The sequence below is a fragment of the Gopherus flavomarginatus genome, chromosome 4, assembly GCF_025201925.1.
Source record: "Gopherus flavomarginatus isolate rGopFla2 chromosome 4, rGopFla2.mat.asm, whole genome shotgun sequence".
NCBI lineage: Eukaryota > Metazoa > Chordata > Testudines > Testudinidae > Gopherus > Gopherus flavomarginatus.
Window position 1 is genome coordinate 161,583,068 of NC_066620.1, and position 26,212 is coordinate 161,609,279.

General features: G+C 44.1%; 1 protein-coding gene across 7 annotated transcripts in view; it reads right to left on the reverse strand.

Annotated features, from left to right (window-relative positions):
• Window positions 1-25,709, reverse strand: part of FAM135A (family with sequence similarity 135 member A) — a 170,690-nt gene extending 144,981 nt beyond the window's left edge. For 2 of the 7 annotated variants that reach the window (XM_050950605.1, XM_050950599.1), the window contains exons 1-2: window positions 24,923-25,019; window positions 667-749 (exon numbers count right to left, since the gene is read on the reverse strand). Coding sequence is in view for 2 of the 7 variants with exons in the window: in XM_050950604.1 (XP_050806561.1) it covers window positions 24,923-25,041 (119 nt within the window). In the remaining 5 variants the exon portion in view is untranslated. The other 5 variants (XM_050950601.1, XM_050950600.1, XM_050950604.1 and 2 more) reach the window with 5 other exon arrangements.
• Between the last annotated feature and the right edge of the window lie 503 nt (window positions 25,710-26,212).

The following is a 26,212-nucleotide window of genomic DNA, read 5'->3' on the forward strand; positions in this document are numbered from 1 at the left end:
AGAACCTCAGAGTTACGAAGATATCAGGAATGGAGGTTGTTCATAACTCTGAAATATTCATAACTCTGAACAAAACGTTATGGTTGTTTTTTCCAAAGTTTACAACTGAACATTGACTTAATACAGCTTTGAAACCTTACTATGCAGAAGAAAATTCTGCTTTTAACCATCTTAATTTAAATGAAACAAGTACAAAAACAGTTTCCTTACCTTCTCAAATCTTTATTAAAAACTTCCCTTTTTTCTTTTTTTAATAGTTTACATTTAACACAGTACTGTACTGCATTTGGTTTTTGACTGCTGCTGCCTTATTGCTTACTTCTGGTTCCAAATCAGCTGTGGGGTTGACCAGTCAGTTCATAACTCTGGAGTTCAAAACTCTTTAAGTTCTACTGTAGTGAGTCTAGTTCTTTTACACAGGTAAAATCTGAAGATCATTTCGAAATCCAATAGAATTAAGCACTAAGAATGGAAACCCTTACATTAAACTACAAGTAATGAGTCAGATGTCAGTTACAATCATTCTGTTCTATGCTATGCTAAAGGTCAAAATTCTGCTTTCATTTACACCTTTAATTCTCACTGGCTGTAGCAGGAATTGCATGGATGTCAGGTGACAAAAGAGGGTCAATAAACTATTAGAAGAAAAAAAAACTTTGTTCTTACCTCTACTGGTAAACAATCCGTTTTAATATGTGAAATAATCAGTCTTCCAATTCTCCATTACTGCTATCAAAAACATGTTTGCACTAAAATAAATAAATAATAATAATTAATTGTACCTCTTAATGTAAGCACACATAGATCAACGTCCACTATTTTTCCTAACTTTTCCTCATGTGTTTGTTAATCTATTACCTTCAAAATGTGAAAGTGAAGAATAATTCTATCTCCATCATAATCATTAACAATCCAGGCTTTTAAATGAATCGAAGTACTGTCAAAGACTTTGATTCTCCCAGTCTGCTTTGGATTTCAGGCAGGCAGAGAACAGGATTCAGACATATTTCAATACACTGAACTCTTATTTCTTTTTATTAAAGATGGTTCAAACAGATTTCCCTTCTGTATCTCTCACAACTGAAGAGAAATAGTGCCCTATCTTACGTCTGTAGGGTTGTACAACTGTAAAATTTAAACTGTTGTTGCCTTAGCTTCAGAGGTAACAAAAAAATCAAGAAATAATAGTACAGTGTAAAAAATATACATGCAATTTCTCAAAATGGGCATTATTCTTGTTGGGTCAGTCTTAATGCAGTGCCTTTAAATCCCAAGGATTTTGTCAAAAAATCCTTAGGTTAAAGCCTGCTCCCACTAACGTCACTGGCAAAACCCTCACTGACATCAATAGGGCCAGGATTTTACATCTTTTGCTTACAGCATGTGTAATACATATTTCCCCACACTCGTCGTTAAAAATGGTTTAAGATCTAAAGTGGGATAACTGAACTTGGAAAAAACTCAAATTGAGTAGTTGACATTTTTAGTCCTAAAATCTTACAGATTCAGTCACAATTTAAATTTTGAGGAAGCAGTTGATCATCACGGCCACTAAAACACAGTGAGAAGAGACTGAACAGTAGAAATACATAAAATGAGTAAGGGAGGAGAGAATACAGTAAATTACACGAGTTTGTTATCTCATGGTTCTCCTATGTCTCTTACTGCTCCATCAGTGAGTCCTGTGGAGGATAGTGTCCTCCAACTTTTGGGGGGGAATTCTAAAGGCCTCTGTTACTGGTCCCCTTCTCTTCTCCCTCTACATCTTATCCCCCTTTGCACCTTATGCAAACACAAATTCAATTACCAACTACATGCTGACAACTCACAGATCTACCTCACTACTCCAGAACTGTCTTCATGTGCCATAACTAAAATCTCAGCCTGTCTGACATGCCTCATTGACATCTAGCCACCAACTCAAATTAAATATGGCTAAAACAGAGCTACACAGCGTAGTACTGCAAAGTACACTTATTACAGCAATGGAAGGTGTTTTTCTGTCACTGTGGTAGCCACCCCCTCAAGAGGCAGTAGCTAGGTCAATGGAAGAATTCTTCCATTGTGGTTGCATAAGGTGCAAAGGGAGATAAGGTGTAGAGGGAGAAGAGAGGGGGACCAAGAACAGAGAATTCTTCCATTGACCTAGCAGTCTCTACATCAAGCATAGGTCAGTTTTACTACATCTCTCAGGGGGGTGAATTTTTCACACCTCTGAGCAACATAGCAAGGTTGATCTACGTTTTAGGTGTAAGCCAGGCCTGAGATACTGCCTTTCCTATCCGCCCAGATAGCTAAAACTCTCATCCAGAACTCATCATCTCACATTTTGATTACTGCATTTGTCAAAGCCAGAGAAAAGGATGGCACAACCTGGACCCAGCATATCCATTCAGAATGGATCTTTTTTCTAGTCTGTTGATTTGACCATGTCACCCCTCTCTTTGCATCTCCCCCATTGGCTCCCCCTTCTCTATAACATCAAATACAAGATACTAATCTTCTCTTTCAAGGCCCTTCACAGTCAAACCCCACCGTACCTACCATCTCTCATTTACTATCAAGATGTCAACTCACACCTCAGATGAGCCTATGATGCCAGACTGTAGCCCACTTGCTAAATTCTCAAACAAGAATCTTTGGGCTTTTTCCCCATGCTGACACTCACACATGGGAGGAGCTCCCTGTAAACATCTGCAAAGCTTCATTATTCCCTTCAAAACACTCACGATGCTATGCAAAACTTGACAACAGTTAAGCCACTGATGAGCTGATACCTCTGCCTATCATGAGGACCAATACTGTCTCACTGTTTCCTTTTATTCCTCATCCATCATCATCTTTTCTTATATTTAGATTAACAGCTGCTGGAACTAGAGGTGCTGCCGCACCCCCTGGCTTGAAGTGGTTTCCATGATACACAGAGTTTACATTTTGGTTCAATGTATCTCAGCACCCCCACTATAAAAACTGTTCCAACAGCCCTGTTTAGACTGTAAGATCTTTGGTGCGGGTGAAGTCTTTTTGTTCTGTGTTTGTACAGCACCTAACACAATGGGATCCTAGTCCATGACGAGGGATTCTAGGCTCTATGATTACATAATAATCAGCAATAATACAAAAATGATGCATTAGAGCAGGGGTCGGCAACCTATGGCACGCGTGCCAAAGACGGCACGCGAGCCAATTTTTAATGGCACGCTGGAGCCTGCCGGGACTCCAGCGTGCCATTAAAAATCCTGCCCAGCCTGGGCTGCTCTCCTCTGCCCTCTGCTCACCCCGTGGGGGCAGGGAGCAGAAGCATAGCCGTGCACCCAGGGTAGGCAAATGGCTCCACTCTCCCGGCATGGCAAGCCGCGCGGTCCGCGCTCCCGGGCTGGAGCGCTGGGCCGAGCGCACCAAGCTGCTGGCCCCTCCCCACCTTCTCCCTTCCCCTGGAGCCCTGCCGCCGCATGCAGCACTCTGGGGGTCGGGGCTGCGCACTCCTGCGGGGCAGCGTTTGGCTCTGCGGGGAGGCAGACACGCTCCCCGCTCACCCGGAGCTCTGCTGACGTGTGCGCAGCACTCTGAAGGGCAGGGCTGTGTGCTCCTGCAAGGCAGCGTTTCTGGCATGGTAAGGGGCCCAGGGCTGAGGGAGTTGGATAAGGGGTGGGAGCAGTCAGCGGACAGAGTGGGATCCCAGGGGGTGGCTAGGGGCGGGGGTCTCTGAAGGGGGCAGTCGGGGGGGGGGTTGGATGGGGCATGGGAGTCCCGGGGTTTGTGAGGAAGCAGGGAGTGGATAGGGATCAGGGCAGTCAGGGGACCAGGAGCAAGGAGGGTCCTGGGGGGGCAGTTAGGTTGGGGGGGTCTCTGGAGGGGGTAGTCAGGGGACAAGGAGCTCAGGGGGTAGTATGAGTTGGAATTCTGGGGGTCCTGTCAGGAGGCAGGAGTGTGGAGAGGGGCTGGGGCAGGCAAGGAGTTGGGGGGGGTTGGATGGGTCGGGAGTTCTGGGGGTCCTGTCAAGAGGCGGGGCGTGGTTGGATGGGGCATGGGCATCCCGGGGGTCTGGCTGGGGACGGGGGTGTGGATAAGGGTTGGGGCAGTCAGGGGACAGGTAGGGTCCGGTCGGGGGACAAGGAACAGGGAGGCTTAGATAGGGGGTGGGATCCTGGGGGGCAGGGGTCCCAGGAGGGGGTAGTCAGGAGACAAGGAGCAGCACGGTTGGGAGTTCTTAGGGGGGCAGTCACCCAGCCCTCTCCCCTGAGCCCTGACACCCCTCACACACACACACCATGCCCTCTGCCCTGAGACCTGCACACCCCCCAGGCCGCTGCCTTGAGCCCTGTACCTCCCTCATACACACCCAGCCCTCTGCTTGACTCCTTCATCCCCCCCACACCATAGCCCTGACTCTGGCACCCCCACCCATACCCAGCCCCCTCCCTGCCCTGATATCTACACTCCCCCACCATGCCCAGGCTCCAGCCCTGACTCCAGCACTCTGCCCCCAGGCCTCTGGACCCTGGCTGCCGGCCCTGCACAGCCCGCTGCTGGTCTGGGGTTCTGGCTGACAGACCCTTGCCAGCTGGGGTCCTGGCCGCAGGCCTCGCTCAGCCCGCTGCCGGCCTAGGTGAACAGAACCCCAGACCAGCAGCGGGCTGAGCGGGCAGGCAGCATAAGATCAACATTTTAATTTCATTTCAATGAAGCCTCTTAAACATTTTGAAAACCCTGTTTATTTTACAATACAACACTAGTTTAGTTATATAATATATAGACTTATAGCGAGAGACCTTCTAAAAAACATTAAAATGCATTAACGGCACGTGAAACCTTAAATTAGAGTGAACAAATGAAGACTCGACTCACCACTTCTGAAAGGTTGCCGATCCCTGCATTAGAGTTTTACAGAGGCTAAAAAACCCTCATCATTTCAATCATCCTACTTTATTGGTTTTTGTGACCCTGATTCTGAGATTTTTATGACAAGTTTGTGACAGCTTGGATATTAGAGGGGATTGATCTCTAACCAGTGTTCACACTTTATAATAGCAGCTGACTACGAATTTAACAAGCACTCAATCTAACAAGCGTGTGTGTGTGTGTGTGTGTGTGTGTGTGTATGTGTGTGCGCGCATACACACACACAAAGATGATATTTCATATTCTAAAAAGTGACTGGTTCAATTAGGAGATACTGGTTATCTGTGTGTACTTAGATTCAAATCTATTTTATTGGTAAGTTTTTACTATGGTTTACTCCTGATAACCCTGCAGAGCTTTAACAACTCTAAAACAGGTTTACATTCTGGTCCTCTTATCACCACAACTGTTGGCTAAGTTCAAATGGCAGAACTTTATTTTTTACTGAGTATAAGACAGAAACAATCTCGTTTTATTTTCAGGGCAAATTTACAGGGCAGTGCAATTAAATTAAAGACCCAAACTCTCAACCATGCTATCCTTTTAATGGTTAATTGATTAAACAGAACAGAAGCATTTAAAGACACTAAATATGGAACCCCTACAGTGGCTTTTATATTATATATAACTATGGACATATACTATAAGCACATTTTCTCAACATTTTTGGAAGAATGTAAGATGATCTTTAAAATACAGCAAGGTCTGTCAATTATTTTAAATCAAATTTGATCCAGTTTTGGGCCCCACACTACAAGGAGGATGTGGAAAAATTGGAAAGAGTCCAGCAGAGGGCAACAAAAATGATTAGGGGGCTGAAGCATTTGATTTATGAGGAGAGGCTGAGGGAACTGGGATTATTTAGTCTACAGAAGAGAAGAATGAGGAGGAATTTGATAGCTACTTTCAATTACCTGAAAGGGGTTTCCAAAGAGGATGGATCTAGACTGTTCTCAGTGGTAGCAGATGACAGAACAAGGAGTAATGGTCTCAAGTTGCAGTGGGGAGGTTTAGGTTGGATATTAGGAAAATCTTTTTCACGGGGAGGGTGGTGAAGCACTGGAATTGGTTACCTAGGGAGGTGGTGGAATCTCCTCCTTTAGATAATTTTAAGGTCAGGCTTGATAAAGCCCTGGCTGGGATGATTTAATTGGGGATTGGTCCTGGTTTGAGCAGGGGGTTGAACTATATGACCTCCTGAGGTCCCTTCCAACCCTGATATTCTATGATCCTATGATTTTACGATGATGCCTCATTCAGGCTAAACAATGAATTACAATGCCCAGCAAAATTCAGACTTGCTAAAGGAACACCACACTTTTTTCATGCTATAAACAGTTAAGAATTATGCATATTGTAAAGTGAAGCTGCTGACATTTACAAAAAAATAATTTGACATGATTGACATGAAAAACTGAGACCGAAAAAGGTCTTAGATAGGATTCCTCTATTTAACTGGCCCTATCTATGTCCTTGGAATGTACCTCAGGGTATGTCTACATCTACAATTTTGCAGCGCTGGTTGTTACAGCTGTATTAGTACAGCTGTATAGGGCCAGCGCTGCAGAGTGGCCACACTTACAGCAACCAGCGCTGCAAGTGGTGTTAGATGTGGCCACACTGCAGCACTGTTGGGCGGCTTCAAGGGGGGTTCGGGGAACGCGAGAGCAAACCGGGGAAGGAGACCAGCTTCGCCGCGGTTCGCTCTCGCGTTCCCCGAACCCCCCTGCAAACCGCAGGGAAGGAGACCTGCTTGCTCAGGGGTTCGGGGAACGCGAGAGCAAACCGGGGAAGGAGACCAGCTTCGCCGCGGTTTGCTCTCGCGTTCCCCGAACCCCCCTGCAAACCGCAGGGAAGGAGACCTGCTTGCACAGGGGTTCGGGGAACGCGAGAGCAAACCGCAGGGAAGGAGACCTGCTTGCTCGGGGGTTCGGGGAACGAGAGCAAACCGGGGAAGGAGACCAGCTTCGCCGCGGTTCGCTCTCGCGTTCCCCGAACCCCCCTGCAAACCGCAGGGAAGGAGACCTGCTTGCTCAGGGGTTCAGGGAACGCGAGAGCAAACCGGGGAAGGAGACCAGCTTCGCCGCGGTTTGCTCTCACGTTCCCCGAACCCCCCTGCAAACCGCAGGGAAGGAGACCTGCTTGCACAGGGGTTCGGGGAACGCGAGAGCAAACCGCAGGGAAGGAGACCTGCTTGCTCGGGGGTTCGGGGAACGAGAGCAAACCGGGGAAGGAGACCTGCTTGATTATCAGAGGCTTCCTCAGGTATGCTGGGATACCTGCTTATTCCACGGAGGTCAAGAAAAGCGCTGGTAAGTGTCTACACTTGATTACCAGCGCTGGATCACCAGCGCTGGATCCTCTACACCCGAGACAAAACGGGAGTACGGCCAGCGCTGCAAACAGGGAGTTGCAGCGCTGGTGATGCCCTGCAGATGTGTACACCTCCTAAGTTGCAGCGCTGTAACCCTCTCACCAGCGCTGCAACTTTGTGATGTAGACAAGCCCTCAGTTTCATATATGCACAAGGGGAGTAGTCTTAGAGTGCAAAACAAAGTGTTTAAACTTCTGCTACTGATTTCATAAATTGGAAAAATTAAGCAGAGTTGTTGCAATTTTCCCCAACCCAAGCACATCCCCTGGAAAAAAAATCATTTTTATGAACTGAAACACAGAACACACAGGCTATGTGATTCACTTTGTAAGTACAGTTATTCCTCAAACATAAAAAGGCATAAATTATCCAAAATGAAAGTCTTACAGTTTTGGAAGTACAGCACAAAAGCACATTGATGTCTTCAGTCTAATTAGTTAAGCCACTCTCTTTAGCATCTGCCAAGATACTGGTACACTTCTACCAATTTAGGTCCCAGTCCTGAAATCAGATCTGGGGGCGGATGTACGTGCTTGTGTGGAGCAGCTTGGGCTGGAGCAACCACAGAAAAAAATTAGCAGGTGCTTAGCACTCACTGGCAGCCAGCTCACCAGCGCCTCCTGCTTGCTGGTGGCCCTGCCAATCAACTCATCCCCTCCCTCCCACCTGCCGCGATCAGCTGTTTCACAGCATGCAGGAGGCACTGGGGAGGGGAGGGGAGGAGCAGGGATGAGATGCACCTGGGGGAGGGGACAGAACAGAGCAGAAAGAGGCAGAGCGGGGGCAGGAAGAGATGGGGTGGGGATGAGCCTTGGGGAAGGGGTGGAGTGGGGGTGGGGCATCGAGCAGAGCAGGGGCAGGAAGAGGCAGGGTGGGAGTTTGGAGACAGGGGTAAAGTGGGAGTGAGATGGGGTGCTGAGCGGGGTTGAGCACCCCCAGGAGAAGATGGAAGCCAGCACCAGTGATTCCACTGAGGTTTCATGCAGGTGCGAAGGAACACATGAAGAGATGCGAGAGCTGGATCAGAGGCTTATTTACTTTTTCACCACCTAATATAAATGTGCTAAAAATATGCCCAATTGATTCTAAGCTGTTTGTATATGAACACAGGCCTTTTAAAAACTGACAAAATTCTTAATTCTGTCTTCTGTATGTACACTTACAGAGATGATATTTCATATTCTAAAAAGTGATTGGTTCAGTTAGGAGATATTAGTTATCTGTGTGTACTGTTCTGTCTTCTGCAATTTTTCACCATTTTGATGGAAGGAACTTTAACACAACATTCTTTGCACCCACATTTAGGTGTTTGGTTTTAAATGCTAGGAGAAAAAAGGAACAAACGCAGACTTACATTTCATTAGACACATAGCCTTTTTATCCTGTTACAGACTCAGCCTATGACCTGTATTTGGTATCAGTTATGGTGTTTCCATAGCATCTTCATTTTTTGTTATTAATTTAATCAAATCAGATTTATGCTGAGGTTATAATAATAATAATAATAATAATAATGTAATATGTTCTTCAAAGTCCAATTCCAAAGTGGAGGAGTGGGACAGAAAGGAGAGAGCTTGCTGGAAGCTGTTGCTTCCTGTCTGTACTGGCTGATCTGCTTAAAAGGGCAATGTACTTGAAGTGGGGTCAGCATGCAGGTCTCTCTCTCACTCATGAATGCAGCCCTCAGCACTTCGGAAAGTCAGCACCTCTGCAGTCGTGCATGTGATGTCAGGAGGAGGAAACTGGATAGCATGGGGTCATCATCATGATGTTTAGTTTTGCAGGGAAGTGTTTGCAGCTACTGCCCTGCATCTAGTGTGTTTCCTCCCTCCTGCCTGAGTCCATGCTGCCTTGTACAGTGTGAGGCTACATCAACAACAGCGTATTAACCCTTGAGGACTCAGCTGAGTGTTAGTTCATCATTTAGCAGCAAGGCATTTCCTTAATGATCAGCTCTAACACCTTCAACAGGAGCATCTAGTCACACATATTTCGTGATCTTGATGAATCCAAAGGAACCAGTTTTCTGTGCTTTTTGAGAGGAGCATGACCCCTTTTAATGTTACTATTTAAACTACTGACGACAACATTTACATTAGAATAGTTATCTATTAATTTGATTTTTTTCCTACTATTTACTTGTTATGTTGAGTCAGAAATTCACACAGATTTTGGTAAACACTGGTTTACAGCTTTCAAATTTATTTCAGTTAGAATGAGAAATAACCTATTAAATACAATGTTATGAAGAATAAAAAATAAGTTGAACTGCTGTACAGATCCAGTTTATAAGCCCTGCTCACCTTCCAGGTATTTAGATTTTAGCAAACAATGCCCACCTTATCACTCAGTTTCACACATTCCCCTCCAGAACATACAGACAGCTGATCTTATTCACTAGCCACATGCCCCTCTATCAAATCGCCATTGACTCCATATATTCCTTTTCTCATGTAGGCTTCTAAACAGTTCAATAACTGTTATTGTTTCCCCAACAGAAACAAGAAGAACCTTTATTACTTTAACTTTTATATTTCCGTTCATAGTCTAAAATTAGAGTCTAATGCTTGAAGTATCAAAACACTTCCAAATATAAGGAGTTTTAAAAGATGACATGTGTCTTTTGTTCTCCTACACACACACACAGAGATCCTATTTTTAAAAGTTGCAAAGTAAGGGAAACAACCACCCTAACTTTGACTACATAAGGCTACCTAAGCAACAAGAACATCCATTAAGGATGGCAGTGTGGTCTAACGGAGTAAGCACAGGGTTAGGACTAAGGGCTTGGCTACACTCGAAACTCCAAAGTGCTGCTGCAGGAGCGCGCCCGTGGCAGCGCTCTGAAGTGCGACTGTGGTCGCAGCGCCAGCACTGGAAGAGAGCTCTCCCAGCGCTCCAGGCACTCCACCTCCCCGAGGGGATTAGTTTACAGCGCTAGGAGCTGTGCTCCCAGCGCTGGGGCACTATTTACACCGGCACTTTACACGCTGTAACTTGCTGCACTCAGGGGGGTGTTTTTTCACCCCCCTGAGCAAGAAAGTTGCAGCGCTGTAAAGCGCCAGTGTAGCCAAGGCCTGAGTAAGGAAGACACAAGTTCTACCACTCTCTGTGCAGCTAATTTCCATAGCCTGTGGCTGCCTGGATCACAGATTTTGTGCACTTTTAGAGTCTGTCCATGGGCTTTAGAAAAATTATCCATGTTTTGAAACCTAAGTGTTCCACACTTAGATAGCTATGTATAGTTAGGAAAGCTACATAGTTATAGTAGCTTAAAATGACCATATTCACAGAGACCTTGACCCATTGAACAAAAAGTCTAACACTAAAACAGAAATATTAGAAAATTATCAATTTTGGTAGAGACCTATATTGTTTATGTGGCATTGTTAGCAATGAAATGTACAATAGTTAGGCATGGCAGAATTCAATTTTTATTTTTGTACGTTCGATGGATAATATCAATGTTTATCTAGGCATTTGTTTCTATTTTTATTTTCACAGTTTCAGGAAACAATTTTATCATACATTTTATAATGATAATGGACACAGAGATTCAAAAAGTTAAAGCTTTATAACCACTGAAACACAAATTGTCAAAAAATAAAAAGTAAATAGCCTTAAATCAGACTTGAATAAGCTCTCAAGCCGCATTTTTCTTACTTTGCCTATCTGAATTTTCTGATGATCATCAATGGAAATTTTTTGGTCATTTTGTGTGTATATGGTGTGTAGGATAAGTACGAAATTAAAGAATTAAAGTTTGCTTAAGTTTGGTTAAGGATCTATATAAGTATTGTAAAGAAGGCCCCAACTGGGAAGTAAAAGAAGGCTGTGAGAATAATAAGTACTATTACTTGTAGTGGATGGGAAGGGTGTATGGCTCTAAAAGTAAATAATAAAGAGCTATAATAACAAGACAATGAAAAACTGTCTAAAGAGAAACAAGCCCAAATCTTCCCATTGTTCTGCTAGTAAAGCAAGGTGATTAGGGAGATAAGAAAAGGAAGGCCTTGGGAAGAAAGGGGGCTGTAAATCTTCGGGAATAAGATTGGAAATAAGGGTGAATTGTCTCAAATTGGTTTTTAGCTGAAGTCAGTAATTGGCAATGACATCATGTGTTTGTTAAACGGTATCAAAAGTAAACTCTTAAAAGGGTTTATTGCTAATAACTGCCTGACTACACTGGAGTCAACCAATGTGGATGTAAGCACCCCTGAGATTAGCCCATTTGTAAGTTTCTTGATCAAATGCTTATAAGTGTTTTGTTACTGTTTGAATGTAGTAAATTTCTTACTAGTTAGGCTTTTTAGGCGTGTTTAGAGAAATTGTTTAAATACCATTTGGCCTTCATTAAATTTAAAAGAATTTATGGTTAAATTGGTATTTGGTGATTTTCCATATCAATATTAATAATTTCAAATATTATTAATAATTCCAACATGGTGAAATTGATTATTACTGATACTTACCAATAAAAATCAACTCCTTCCACACCTAACAATTGTGCATAACGTGACTCTTGATCTGTGGTGATGATTGAGGGACAGAGTTAAGGTTCCTGAAGTTAACATTCTCACTTTCTCCTGCATTGTCTCCTGACTGACTTATGTTGTTTTATGATGGGTATCTCCGACTTTGCACTTCTCCTATTCTGTTTGTGATGCCCATTTGCAATTACCCAGCTAGGCTAGACTCTGCTAACTACAAGGAGAAGCAGAGGCAAACCAAGACAAAGGGATAAAGGTCTAAAAATTTAAAATAAGGGAAAACCCAAAAATTGTACCAGGAGAATAAGTAATATAGCACATTACCAAGTACTTACTATTGATAATAATGAACTATAGGTTACCAACACATTAACCTTTGCGAGTTTGTACATGCTACTCTTCCTTACTCTGCGCAGTAAATAGCAAATGCATTGTTATTAACAAGAACAAAAGAGATTACTCAACAATATACTGTCACTTCAGAGAAGAATCAACTTTTCTTCTCCTTTGCCGTAAATTCAGCTCCATTTTTGTTTCCCTGTTCTTTGCTTTTCTTTGGCTTGAAATGCTCCTTAGATTTGATGTGCCTGTGGCTGTACCTCTTTGTATCAAGTTTATCCAAAAGCAGAGTTTCTTCACCTAGTGGGCTCTATTAGGCACCTTTGAACTGTATTCCATCAACAGAAGTTCAAACAGTCATTCTCTCTGTTCAGATACCTTAGGTTATTTGTGGGTGGGCTTCTTGTTTATTGTTTTCATTATCCGTTTTTATATAACGGCGTTTTGATCAATTTCTTTTTTTCCACCAATTATATTTCCTTTCAGGTATTTTCCTTAAGACTCTCTAGTATGTCAGTAGATTTTATTTTCCTTTACCTCCCGTCTCTAAAAGTGTCTGCTCACACATCCAAGTCTATTTTTTAAATGTTTCACATGACCTGAAAACCTTTCCTACTTTTCTTCTTCTCACTTCCAAGTCTCCTACTTTCACTCTCCTGTTCTTTTATCACCTCACTTCCTACCCCAGTTCCAGTTCATCCACTGGCTCAGCACCTAGATTCTTCTCCTTCCTTCCTTCTTCTCTAATAGCTTTTTCCAGCTGTCCCTTTGGGGCGGATTCCAAACCCTGTCCCCAGATCAAGCTGCCCTCTCATTGGTTCTTTCTCTCCCCAGGACACCATTCTGTGCTGCTACATCACAGCTGCAGCAGGTGCCAGTGCCAGGGTTACTACATAGGTTCTGTGGCTTAAACAGCGGAGACTCACCTACAACATATTTGGGGGGCAGGGAGGGGATGGAGGGGGACGAGAGAGATTCAGGTATTTTCAGGCCAGAAGGGACCATTGCATCACCTTATCTGACATCCTGTATACCAAGGCCAAAGAACCTGTATGGAGCCCAGTAATGGGACATATTTAGGAAATTAAGAAGACTTGTAAAACAAAGGCCATGAGCTGATCAGTGTGAATGGGTTGATTTTGATAAACAAGACAGCTCCATATTTCAGAAGTGTCAAAATCACAGAAAGGAAGGCTCCTGCACAATTGATGAATATTATAGAAAATAAAACTCTACTGTGTTGTTTCTAATATGAAGGATGATCGTATAAATAAATAACACAAGATGCTACCATATTCAGCAAAACGTTAGAAGGTAAATATGCTGCTGGAAGTACTGTAATTGCCCCTTTTAATGATTCTTGAGACAGGAAGAGAATCCAAGATAAATCACTCAAAATTAAAACAAATACAGAACACTATTTTTAGTTTTCTTTATACAAACCCTGCAAAGGAGGAAAATAAAAACATAGATGAGGAGTTCTCTGTATTCTGTTTCTGAAAAAAGTATAACAATAAAACTTTTCTGTTTTGAGATGTATCCTCCACTCCAAAACTTCTAAGAGTGATGAAAAAAGGAAGCTGAACACGGACTATAAGATATAACTATCTGGTGAAGATTAACATGACTGATGTGGTTTTATTCCCTCTCTCAAACTGTGTTTATATTTGGTATATTTCAATCTGTGTTCTACTTACAAACTTCAGTCACAGATGTTTCATTCTATTCCCTGTATTTCCATCTGTGTTTGTCATAAGAACTGTGCTGTCATAGTTTTCTATTTTCTGCTTAAAATAAATACAACTTCCTCGCCTGACTTCTCACTGACCCCAAAGAATGGAAAAAAGCCCTCTTTTGCTCCCTTCCAGCTTCCTTGTTGTAGGTCCTGTTACTTCTATTGTTGGATGCTTCGTGCATTGTTCTGTGAAAAAGAGAATTATTAAAAAAGACTTTCCTACAAGGATTTATAAAATTGCATTTACTGTAACAAATATCTGCTGCCATAGTTAGAAATGAGAGAGACTGTGTATCTCTATTTAACTCCTAGTTTCATATTTTGAAATAATAAAAAAAAAAGTCTGTAGTTTTCTATACAGTTTACTTCAGGATACCTGAAAGTGAGAAAGTATTCTATGCCAAATAGAATATCTGCATATACCCGAATACAACAAAACATTAATCAAGCACTTAACTGCATTTCTGTTCAGCAAAGTGTGTGCTTAAGTCCCACTTCAATGGAACTTAAGCACATGCTTAAGTGTTTTCCTGAATCAGAACCATGGAGCCTCACCCTGGAATCACTGTCACAAATAGCCTTTACTCATAAGTAGCCTGATTGTAGTCAACAGGATTGCTCATGTAAGTGTTTGCAGGACCAAACCCACTGATTTTTGCTATGGATGTATGGAGAGTTTCCCAGACACAAAGTCACTTTCTTGAAGTCATGACATTTTCTACAAAATCAAAAAAATTAAAAACAAAAACAAAACCAAAAAACTCATACCCCTTCTTTGCTCTTACAATAAGGAAAAAAACAAATGTCATATCATATTTATGTCTTCTGAATATGTAGCATTGGTTAATATAAAATTCATGAAATTTTTAATAAGAACATATGTTGTCTAAAAGAAACATCTACGTGAAATCGCAGTTAACGCAATTAACTCAAAACATTAATCATGATTAATCACAGTTTAAATTTCATTGTTAAACAATTAAATACCAATTGAAATTTATTAAATATTTGTGGATGTTTTTCTACATTTTCAAATATATTGATTTCCATTACAACACAGTATACAAAGTAGACACTACTCAATTTATATTATTTTTATTACAAATATTTACACTGTAAAAATGCAAACAAAAGGAATAGTATTTTTCAATTCACTTCATACAAGTACTGTAGTGCAATGTCTTTATGGTGAAAGTGCAACTTACAAATGTAGATTTTCTTTTGTTACATAACTGTACTCAAAAATAAAATGACGTAAAATTTTAGTCTACAAGTCCACTCAGTCCTACTTCTTGTTCAGCCAGTCGCTAAGACAAACAAGTCTGTTTACATTTACAGGAGATAATGCTGTCCGCTTATTTACAATGTCTCTTGAAAGTGGGAACAGGCGTTTCCATGGCACTTTTGTAGCCAGCATTGCAAAGTATTTATGTGCCAGATATGCTAAACATTTGTATGCCCCTTCATGCTTTGGCCACCATTCCAAAGGTCATGTCCATGCTGATGACGCTCATTAAAAAATAATGCATTAATTAAATTTGTGGCTGAACTCCCTGGGGGAGAATTGTACATCTCCTACTCTATTTTACCCACATTCTGCCATATATTTCATGTTATAGCAGTCTTGGATGATGACCCAGCACGTTGTTCCTTTTAAGAACACTTTCACTGCACATTTGACAAAACACAAAGATGGTACCGATGTGAGATTTCTAAAGACAGCTACATCACTCGACCCAAGGTTTAAGAATCTTAACTGCCTTCCAAAATCTGAGAGGGACGAGGTGTATAGCATGCTTTCAGAAGTCTGAAAAGATCAACACTCTGATGTGGAAACTACAGAACCTGAACCACCAAAAAAGAAAAGCAACCTTCTGCGGATGGCATCTGACTCAGATGATGAAAATGAACATGTATCGGTCCGCACTGCTTTGGATGGTTATCGAGCAAACTCATTATCAGCATGGACACATGTTCTCTGCAATGGTGGTTGAAGCATGAATGGACATATGAATCTTTAGTGCATCTGGCAAATAAATAACTTGCGATGCCAGTTACAACCGTGCCATGCGAATGCCTATTCTCACTTTCAAGTGTCATTGTAAACAAGAAGCGAGTAGCATTATCTCCTCAAATATAAACAAACTTGTCTGTCTGAGTGATTGGCTGAACAAGAAGTAGGACTGAGTGGACTTGTAGACTAAAATTTTACATCATTTTATTTTTTAATACAGTTATGAAGCAAAAAAAAATAAATCTACATTTGTAAGTTGTACTTTCACCATAAAGACATTGCACTACAGCACTTGTATAAGGTGAATTGAAAAATACTATTCTGAGCGAGTGGCTGAACAAGAAGTAGCACTGAGTGGATTTGTAGGTTCTAAAATTTTACATTGTTTTATTTTTGAATACAGTTATTTTTTGTACATAATTCTACATTTGTAAGATCAACTTTCATGATAAAGAGATTGAATTACAGTACTTGTATTTGGTGAACTGAAAAATACTATTACTTGTTTTTTACAGCGCAAATATTTGAATCAAATATAAAGTGAGCACTGTACACTTTGCATTCTGTGTTGTAATTGAAAACAATATATTTTAAAATGTAGAAAATATCCAAAACTATTTAAATAAACAGCATTCTATTATTGTTTCATTGCGCGATTAATTGCTATTAATTTTTTTAATCGTCTGACAGCCCTAATTTGCACTGAATGTAAATGCCTACTTTGGACATTTGTGGTCTGGCACAATGAATTTATAAAACTGACTATTTATCACATATCACAGCCTTCTCAAGGGCTGTTTTAAGCCCTTTATGACAGGAGCGGGTGACCATCCATCCCACTACACTGCCCTTATCAAGATAAGGGAAGCTTTAATGATATTTTATGTACCCATAAACTAACTAAAACTCTCAGCCCTTGGTTTACTGAGAGAGCAGAATTTGGTATAACTGCATTACAGCCTTTTGGGATTTTTTACTTAAAAAAAAAAAAGCACAAAAGAATTCTGAGACAAGGGGCACAAAGGACAAAAGGGTAGGTAGGTCTGAGATCACAAAAAGAGAAGGCAAATTATTTAGGTTTACAGGTGAAGAAAGAATGAGGGGCATTAGTCCATACAAATAACGTTTTTAAAAAAGGAGTCTGTAATAAAATCTTTAGTTCTAACTTCCTCCGCTGTAATTAATTTTAATCTTGTCCTTAAAAGGTCCACCCTCTGGTAGAAAAAAGCAATTCATCCACCAAATTAACTTAGTCTTTGCATTGCTTCCACTCATAACCAAATCATGCCAAATTCTAACAATGACAATATAAATGTTGTATTTTTCACCTGAGCTAGATTTAAGGATACCATATTCATTTCACTAAAGACAGCATCTCATTTTCCCTATGAAAAAAAACTAATACCTTTCATTTACTGTATCAGTCAGCTTCTGTAACTGGATTTAAAGTATCATTTCACATAAGTGAATTTAAATAATTTCAAATAATACTTTCTAACTCATGTTCTATTATTTTAAACAGTTACAAGCCAGTACCGAGGGCTGGTCGAAGCAGCTGTGTCGATTTAGCTCAGTGGTTCTCAAACTTTTGTACTGGTGACCCGTTTCACATAGCAAGCCTCTGAATGCGACCCCCATCATAAATTAAAAAACACTTTTTTGTATGTTTACCACCATTATAAATGCTGGAAGCAAAGCAGGGTTTGAGGTGGAGGCTGACAGCTCACGAACCCCCATATAATAACCTCGCAACCCCCTGAGGGGTCCTGACCCCCAGTTTAGAACCCCCGATTTAGCTGGTCTGGTGAAGACGTGATAAGTCAATGGGAAAGCGCTCTCCTGTCGACTTCAGTACTTCACTTCCCCAAGAGGTGGAAGGTGAATTGGTGGGAGAGCATCTCCTGCGGTGTAGACACTGTTAGGTCAATGTAAGCTATGTCGCTCAGGGTGGTGATTTTTTCACCTCTCTGAGGCCATGTCTACATCTAAAATTTTGCAGCGCTGGTTGTTACAGCTGTATTAGTACAGCTGTATAGGGCCAGCGCTGCAGAGTGGCCACACTTACAGCAACCAGCGCTGCAAGTGGTGTTAGATGTGGCCACACTGCAGCGCTGTTGGGCGGCTTCAAGGGAGGTTCGGGGAACGCGAGAGCAAACCGCGGCGAAGCTGGTCTCCTTTCCCGGTTTGCTCTCGCGTTCCCCGAACCCCCGAGCAAGCAGGTCTTCTTCCCTGCGGTTTGCAGGGTGGTTCGGGGAACGCGAGAGCAAACCGCGGCGAAGCTGGTCTCCTTTCCCGGTTTGCTCTCTCGTTCCCCGAACCCCCGAGCAAGCAGGTCTTCTTCCCTGCGGTTTGCAGGGTGGTTCGGGGAACGCGAGAGCAAACCGCGGCGAAGCTGGTCTCCTTTCCCGGTTTGCTCTCGCGTTCCCCGAACCACCCAGCAAACCGCGGGGAAGGAGACCTGCTTGCTCGGGGTTCGGGGAACGCGAGAGCAAACCGAGAAAGGAGACCAGCTTCGCCGCGGTTTGCTCTCGCGTTCCCGGAACCACCCAGCAAACCGTGGGGAAGGAGACCTGCTTGCTCGGGGGTTCGGGGAACGAGAGAGCAAACCGGGAAAGGAGACCAGCTTCGCCGCGGTTTGCTCTCGCGTTCCCCGAACCACCCTGCAAACCGCAGGGAAGAAGACCTGCTTGTTCGGGGAACGCGAGAGCAAACCGCGGCGAAGCTGGTCTCCTTTCCCGGTTTGCTCTCGCGTTCCCCGAACCACCCAGCAAACCGCGGGGAAGGAGACCTGCTTGCTCGGGGTTCGGGGAACGCGAGAGCAAACCGAGAAAGGAGACCAGCTTCGCCGCGGTTTGCTCTCGCGTTCCCGGAACCACCCAGCAAACCGCGGGGAAGGAGACCTGCTTGCTCGGGGGTTCGGGGAACGCGAGAGAAGCCGGGGAAGGAGACCAGCTTGATTACCAGAGTCTTCCTCAGGTATGCTGGGATACCTGCTTATTCCACGGAGGTCAAGAAAAGCGCTGGTAAGTGTCTATACTTGATTACCAGCGCTGGATCACCAGCGCTGGATCCTCTACACCCGAGACAAAACGGGAGTACGGCCAGCGCTGCAAACAGGGAGTTGCAGCGCTGGTGATGCCCTGCAGATGTGTACACCTCCTAAGTTGCAGCGCTGTAACCCCCTCACCAGCGCTGCAACTTTCTGATGTAGACAAGCCCTGAGTGATGTAATTTACATTGGCTTAAGCTGGAATGAGAGATGAACTATGCTGTGAAAGAAACCTAGAAGGGGTGGGGAGGGGGGAAGAGGTAAGGATGAAAACAAACACAAATTAAGGCACTCTGTCTGGCATAGATTGGTGGTGTATTTTTCTCGTGTGGATGTTCAGAAAGTTACTAGGGTAGTCACTAGGATTTAGATAGAGAGAAGATGATAGGCTTATGCCTCATTCATATAAAGTTCAAAGATACATCACTGAGGTCTGATTTCTTGTTTGCTTCTTATAGAACAGCCCTTTCAGGTTGAACAGGCTCAAATTTTTGCAAGGGCTATTCACATAGGTTAAAGTACTTAATGCACTCTTCCATAAACCAAAAATTTTTCTAGTATGACAGACAGCAATGATGCTCCAGAAGAATTGATCCCTCATTGATTCTGATTGTGTTAGCATCCTCCAACCTACAACAAAAGCCAGGCTTCCTTTTGAGTGGTTTTTCACACTCGAAATGTTAACAGATTTTTGTATTACCAATCAGGGTGCTGGAAGCACTCCCTGGCTTTAAGTGGTGTCCATCATATAGAGGGTTTACAATTTCGTTCAATGGCTTTCAGCATGATCATAAAAATGGTTCCAATGCCAATATTAGCAATACAATTTGCTCCAACAGTAATAAGAATCACTTCAATAACACTTTCACCTCATGCCAGCTCAAGAAATGAAAAACTGAATAGGATTTGCATTTTGATCCCCGAAATAATAATGCAAATGCATTCAGATTAACACAGTGGGCTGATTTAAAAAAAAAAACAGAAAAAACAAGAACAAAAACAACCGAAAACTTGTGCCTTGTCCACTGATAAGGTCAGACTCCCAAACTGAAATAAGTTTATCCTCCAACACTAACAGAAAACACAGAAACAGAATAGGTGGACCTTATGCAAAAACAAACAGAAAGCCTTTATAAAAAACAGATGGCTTTAAAACTGACATTTTCTTACTTCTAACACCACCACTACCAATTATCATAATTAGATGTTTTAAGTTATTTCCATTTATTTGTTATGTATGCTATGCAATTTCTCTCACAGACTAGAAAAATCTACAAAGAGTCCTGTGGCACCTTATAGACTAACAGGAGTATTGGCGCATAAGCTTTCGTGGGTGAATACCCACTTTGTCAGGTGCATGTGGTGAAAATTTCCAGAGGCAGGTATAAATATGGAGGCAAGAATCAATCTAGAGATAATGAGATTAGTTCAGTCATGGAGGATGAGGCCCTCCTCTAGCAGTTGAGGTGTGAACACCAAGGGAGGAGAAACTGCTTTTGTAGTTGGCTAGCCATTCACAGTCTTTGTTAAATCCTGAGCTGATGGTGTCAGATTTGCAAATGAGCTGAAGTTCAGCAGTTTCTCTTTGGAGTCTGATCCTGAAGTTTTTTTGGCTGCAGGATGGCTACCTTTACATCTGCTATTGTGTGTCCAGGGAGGTTGAAGTGTTCTCCTACAGGTTTTTGTATATTGCCATTCCTACTATCTGACTTGTGTCCATTTATCCTGTTACGCAGGGATTGTCCAGTTTGGCCGATGTACATAGAGGGGCATTGCTGGCAAATGATGGCATATATTACCTTGGTGGACGTGCAAGTGAATGAACCGGTGCTGTTGTGGCTTATCTGGTTAGGTCCTGTGATGGTGTCGCTGGTGTAAATATGTGGGCAGAGTTGGCATTGAAGTTTGTTGCATGGATTGGTTCCTGAGTTAGAGTTATTATGGTGCGGTGTGTGGTTGCTGGTGAGAATATGCTTAAGGTTGGTGGGCTGTCTGTGAGTGAGGACTGGCCTGCCTCCCAAGGCCTGTGAAAGTGATCTTTGTCCAGGATGGGTTGTAGATCACTGATGATGCATTGGAGAAGTTTTTTTGTTCTTTTTGTTTCTTTCTTGGGCTTGTCTTGCAGCAGGAGACTTCTGGGTACACATCTAGCTCTGTTGATTTGTTTCCTTATTTCCTCGTGCGGGTATTGTAGTTTTGAGAATGCTTGGTGAAGATTTTGTAGGTGTTGGTCTCTGTCTGAGGGGTTGGAGCAAATGTGGTTGTACCTCAGCGCTTGGCTGTAGACGATGGATCATGTGGTGTGTCCGGGATGGAAGCTGGAGGCATGAAGGTAGGCATAGCAGTCGGTGGGTTTTTGGTATATGTTGGTGTTAACTTGATCGTCACTTATTTGTACCGTGGTGTCTAGGAAGTGGACCTCCCGTGTAGACTGGTTCAGGCTGAGGTTGATGGTGGGGTGGAAGCTGTTGAAATCATGGTGGAATTCTTCCAGTCTCCTTCCCATGGGTCCAGATGATGAAGATGTCATCAATGTAGCGTAGGTAGAGAAGGAGCGTGAGTGGATGAGAACTGAGGAAGCATTGTTCCAGGTCAGCCATAAAATTGTTGGCATGTTTTGGGGCCATGCGGGTGCCCATAGCGGTGCCACTGGTCTGGAGGTATATATTGTCACCAAATTTGAAATAACTGTATGTGAGGATAAAGTCACAGAGCTCAGCAACCAGTTGTGCTGTGGTATCATCAGGGATACTGTTCCTGACTGCTTGTATTCCATCTGTGTGTGGGATGTTTGTGTAGAGAGCCTCTATATCCATGGTGGCTAGGATGATGTTTTCTGGAAGATAATCAATGCATTGTAGTTTTCTCAGGAAATCAGTGGTGTCATGGAGATAACTGGGAGTGCTGGTGATGTAGGGTCTGAGTAGAGAGTCCACATATCCGAATAGTCCTTCACTGAGACTGCCAATTCCAGAGATGATGGGGCGTCCAGAGTTTCCAGGTTTGTGGATCTTGGGTAGTAGATAGAATAATCCCGGTTGGGGCTCTAAGGGTATGTTGATTTGCTCCTGTATTAGTGTAGGGAGTTCCCTGAGTAGATGGTGCAGTTTCTTAGTATATTCCTCAGTGGGATCTGAGGAAAGTGGCCTGTAGAACTTGGTATTGGAGAGTTGTCTGGCAGCCTCCTTTTGGTAGTCAGACCTGTTCATGATGAAACCGCACCTCCTTTATCAGCCTCTTTGATTATAATGTCAGGGTTGTTTCTGAGCCTGTGGATGGCATTGCGTTCTACACAACTTAGGTTATCTTCATCAAGCATTCTCAAAACTACGATACCCGCATGACGAAATAAGGAAACAAATCAACAGAGCCAGACGTGTACCCACAAGTCTCCTGCTGCAAGACAAGCCCAAGAAAGAAACAAAAAGAACTCCCACTGGCCATCACCTACAGTCTTCAGCTAAAACATCTCCAATGCATCATCAGTGATCTACAACCCATCCTGGACAAAGATTACTTTCACAGGCCTTGGGAGGCAGGCCAGTCCCCACTCACAGACAACCCACTAACCATATTCTCACCAGCAACCACACTCCGCACCATAATAACCCTAACTCAGGAACCAATCCATGCAACAAACTTCAATGCCAACTCTGCCCACATATTTACACCAGCGACACCATCACAGGACCTAACCAGATCAGCCACAACAGCACCGGTTCATTCACTTGCACATCCACCAATGTAATATATGCCATCATGTGCCAGCAATACCCCTCTATTATGTACATTGGCCAAACTGGACAATCCCTACGTAAAAGGATAAATGGACACAGGTCAGATATTAGGAATGGCAATATACAAAAACCTGTAGGAGAACACTTCAACCTCCCTGGACACACAATAGCAGATGTAAAGGTAGCCATCCTGCAGCAAAAAAACTTCAGGCTCAGGGCTTGGCTACACTCACACTTTACGGCGCTGCAACTGGGGTGTGAAAAAACACCCCCCTGAGTGCTGCAAGATACAGCGCTGTAAAGCGTCAGTGTAATCAGGGCAGCAGCGCTGGGAGCGCGGCTCCCAGCGCTGCACGCTACACCTGTAAGGGATGTGGTTTACATGCAGCGCTGGGAGAGCTCTCTCCCAGCGCTGCCGCTCTGACTACACTCACACTTCAAAGCGCTGCCGCAGCAGCGCTCCCGCAGCGCTGCCGCGGCAGCGCTTTGAAATTTCAAATGTAGCCATACCCTCAGACTCCAAAGAGAAACTGCTGAACTTCAGCTCATTTGCAAATCTGACACCATCAGCTCAGGATTAAACACTGTGAATGGCTAGCCAACTACAAAAGCAGTTTCTCCTCCTTTGGTGTTCACATCTCAACTGGGAGAAGAGGGCCTCATCCTCCCTGACTGAACTAACCTCGTTATCTCTAGACTGATTCTTGCCTGCATATTTATACCTGCCTCTGGAAATTTCCACCACATGCGTCTGACGAAGTGGGTATTCACCCACGAAAGCTTATGCTCCAATACTTTTGTTAGTCGATAAGGTGCCACAGGACTCTCTGTCGCTTTTTACTAACATGGATACCCCTCTGATACTAGAAAAATCTAGTAGTCAATTCTGTACTGGGTCAAGTTTGTAGTAAAATTCTCATTCAGTGTCTCATGCACTAGCATGAAGGGAATACTTGTTTAAAAGCAGTTTTCAACAGAATTCAGAAAAATGTTTACACTGATCGTAGATTTCATATATTTCAAATAACCGAAATATGACACAAAATTTAACAGAGTCCCATTAAGTCAGTCTCTCTAGCCAACTCTTATTAAATAAGACTATTCCCAGTCCTACAACATTCAAATTCACTATAAATTGTGCTAATATTTTGATTTATTCTCCCTTTAATATATATACAGCTACTCCTGATGTTGAGTGACGAACAGATCACTTATTATAATACGAGTAAAGTACATTAATTGTAATACAAATATAATTGCATAGGTTACTTTTTTTTTAAAACAGAATGGAAGTATGCTTTTGTTTCTGCAGCAGGAATGGGAATAGTACATCCTTTTTTCCATAGAGAAGCACATTGCCCTATGTGAAGTTTCTGCAGAGCATTAAATGATGGTGTACAAATGTATTTGGCAAGTCCTTCAAATGCAATCCCTAAGTAGCTATGTGTACCAGGAAATAGCTGTAAAGTATTCCCAACCCACGTCCAACAACTTCTAGATTACAGGAGAAAACAACATTAAATTAGCAATGGTGATAATTCTTCAAACACTGGGGCAAAATTAAAAGTTGTCCTCAGAAAGAACATGAAAAAAACTCAACAAAACCAAGGAGTTCATCTAAGTGTACACTAACTCACCACATTCGATACTTGGTCACTTTACCAAGAAAATGGAGTAGAAATTATTTTGATTTATTTCCAATACTTTATTTTACACAGATTAAACACAATGAAAAAAATCCTACCCAGGCATAACTTAATAGACAAAGTACCAAAGCACTAGAATTATCCACTAGCTAAAGAAACGATAGAAGAGGAAAAGGGTGAATGTAAATAATTTCATGCCTTCTGCTACAGTGAAAGAGAACGCACTGAAGAGTTGCTTGCAGTCAGTGCTGCCCAGGGGGACGGAAAGGGCACCCATCCGCGTCCCACAGGCGCGGGTAGGAAAGGAAGTGCCGAAGAGTTTTCCTTCTCTGGTTTCCTAGTCTCTCCTGCTGCTGCCCCATTACAAGGCGGGGTTACTACGATCATCGCAGGCCAGAAGGAAACAAACAAACCTACCTCTGCTGTTAGGGTCCGGACTCCCAGCCCCAGGGGCACAGGCCAGACCCAGGGGGGCAGTAGGCAGGCGCGATCGCTGCTGATCACAGGAGCTTTCATTCGCGTGCTGTGAACGCAAACACCCCTACCCCACCCCAGCTGCGATGAGGGGGTCGCGGCGAGGGAATTCAACCCTCCCTCCGCTCTGACTCCGGGTCCGCTGCACAGGCCCGCACCAACCTGAGCCACAATGGAGCCGCCTCTGGTGTCCGGAGATCGCCCGCCCCCTTCTCGCCCCGCTCTGCTTTCTCCAGCGGAGTCCAGGCCTCGGCAGCACCGGGATGGCGTAACGCGTGCATCCGACGCCAGAGCCTACTGCTGCCGGAGTGGCCCGTGTCGCCGGCGCCCCGTTCCTCTGGGAGGGCGGGGGCTTGCTGGCCGGGCACACGGCGCTTCTGTTCCTAGGAGTCGCGCGGCGGCCGGAGCCCCGGAGGGCTGCGGGGGGAGCAGCGGCCGGCGGCGGTGACTGCCCCGCTACAGCCTCCACATCCTCGGTTCCGCGTGCCTGGGTCTCGCCGCGGCCGCGTCAAGCTCGGCGGCGCCGCCAGACCCTCGCGCCGCTCCCGGTTCCTGTTCTCTGCTCCGAGCCGCCGGGCGCCTGCGGCTCGGGCTCGTGCTCCCCCTGCTGCTCCTCCGAGCCAGGCTCCTGCTGCTGCTTGCGAGGGAGGGTCGGGCTGAAGCCTGCTCTGTGCTAGCGGCGCTGCGGGCGGGTGCAGCTGTCCCGGCCCGAGCACAGCGGAATGACCGCGGCAGCAGAGGTCGGCTGCCACCCAGACGCCTCTGCCAGCCCCATGGCGGCTGGGCTGGCCTCCCGCTGTCGCTACTGCCCGGGGGAAGGGGGGATGAGCCGATAATAAGGGGACATTACTCACACCTAATTCTGGCTCTGAGGTATCGCAGGGACTCTCCCCCGCGCTGGGTCGCAGCTCCTGGGGGGACACAGCGCAGGCTCCTCGCCAAGGCGTGGGACTGTTTGACAGCAGCAGGCGGGGTAGTATAAATCAGCCCCCCTACTGGCTGCTCTGGGCCGCCCCCGTCACTCACAAATGCTGCCCTCCAAACATGCCACTCCGCTCCTTGGCGGGAGACGCCAGAGTCGCACAAGGAATAGCTCGTTTAAAATAACATAAGATCCGGCTTAGAGGCTGCACACACACCAAGGTCCAGGAGAAAGGCACCTCAAAAGAGAGAAATTCTGAAGGGGTGGGTGGTGAAGGTGAGCCAGAATCCTACAAGGTGGTGGCTTCATAGAAGCAGAATTAACGGTGGACGCTCTAAGGACGCTCACCAAGCAGCATTAACTTCTGGAAAGAACTGAGGAAGGTACTGAGAGAAAATGAGAGCACGTCTGCAAAAAGAGGCAATAACAAGAACAACAGCGCTACTAGGAAAGCAAGGAGGCTAAACTAAGATGCCTCTCAAACTGACGAACAGGCTCCATTCAGACACGTTACCCACCCACCTGCTCCA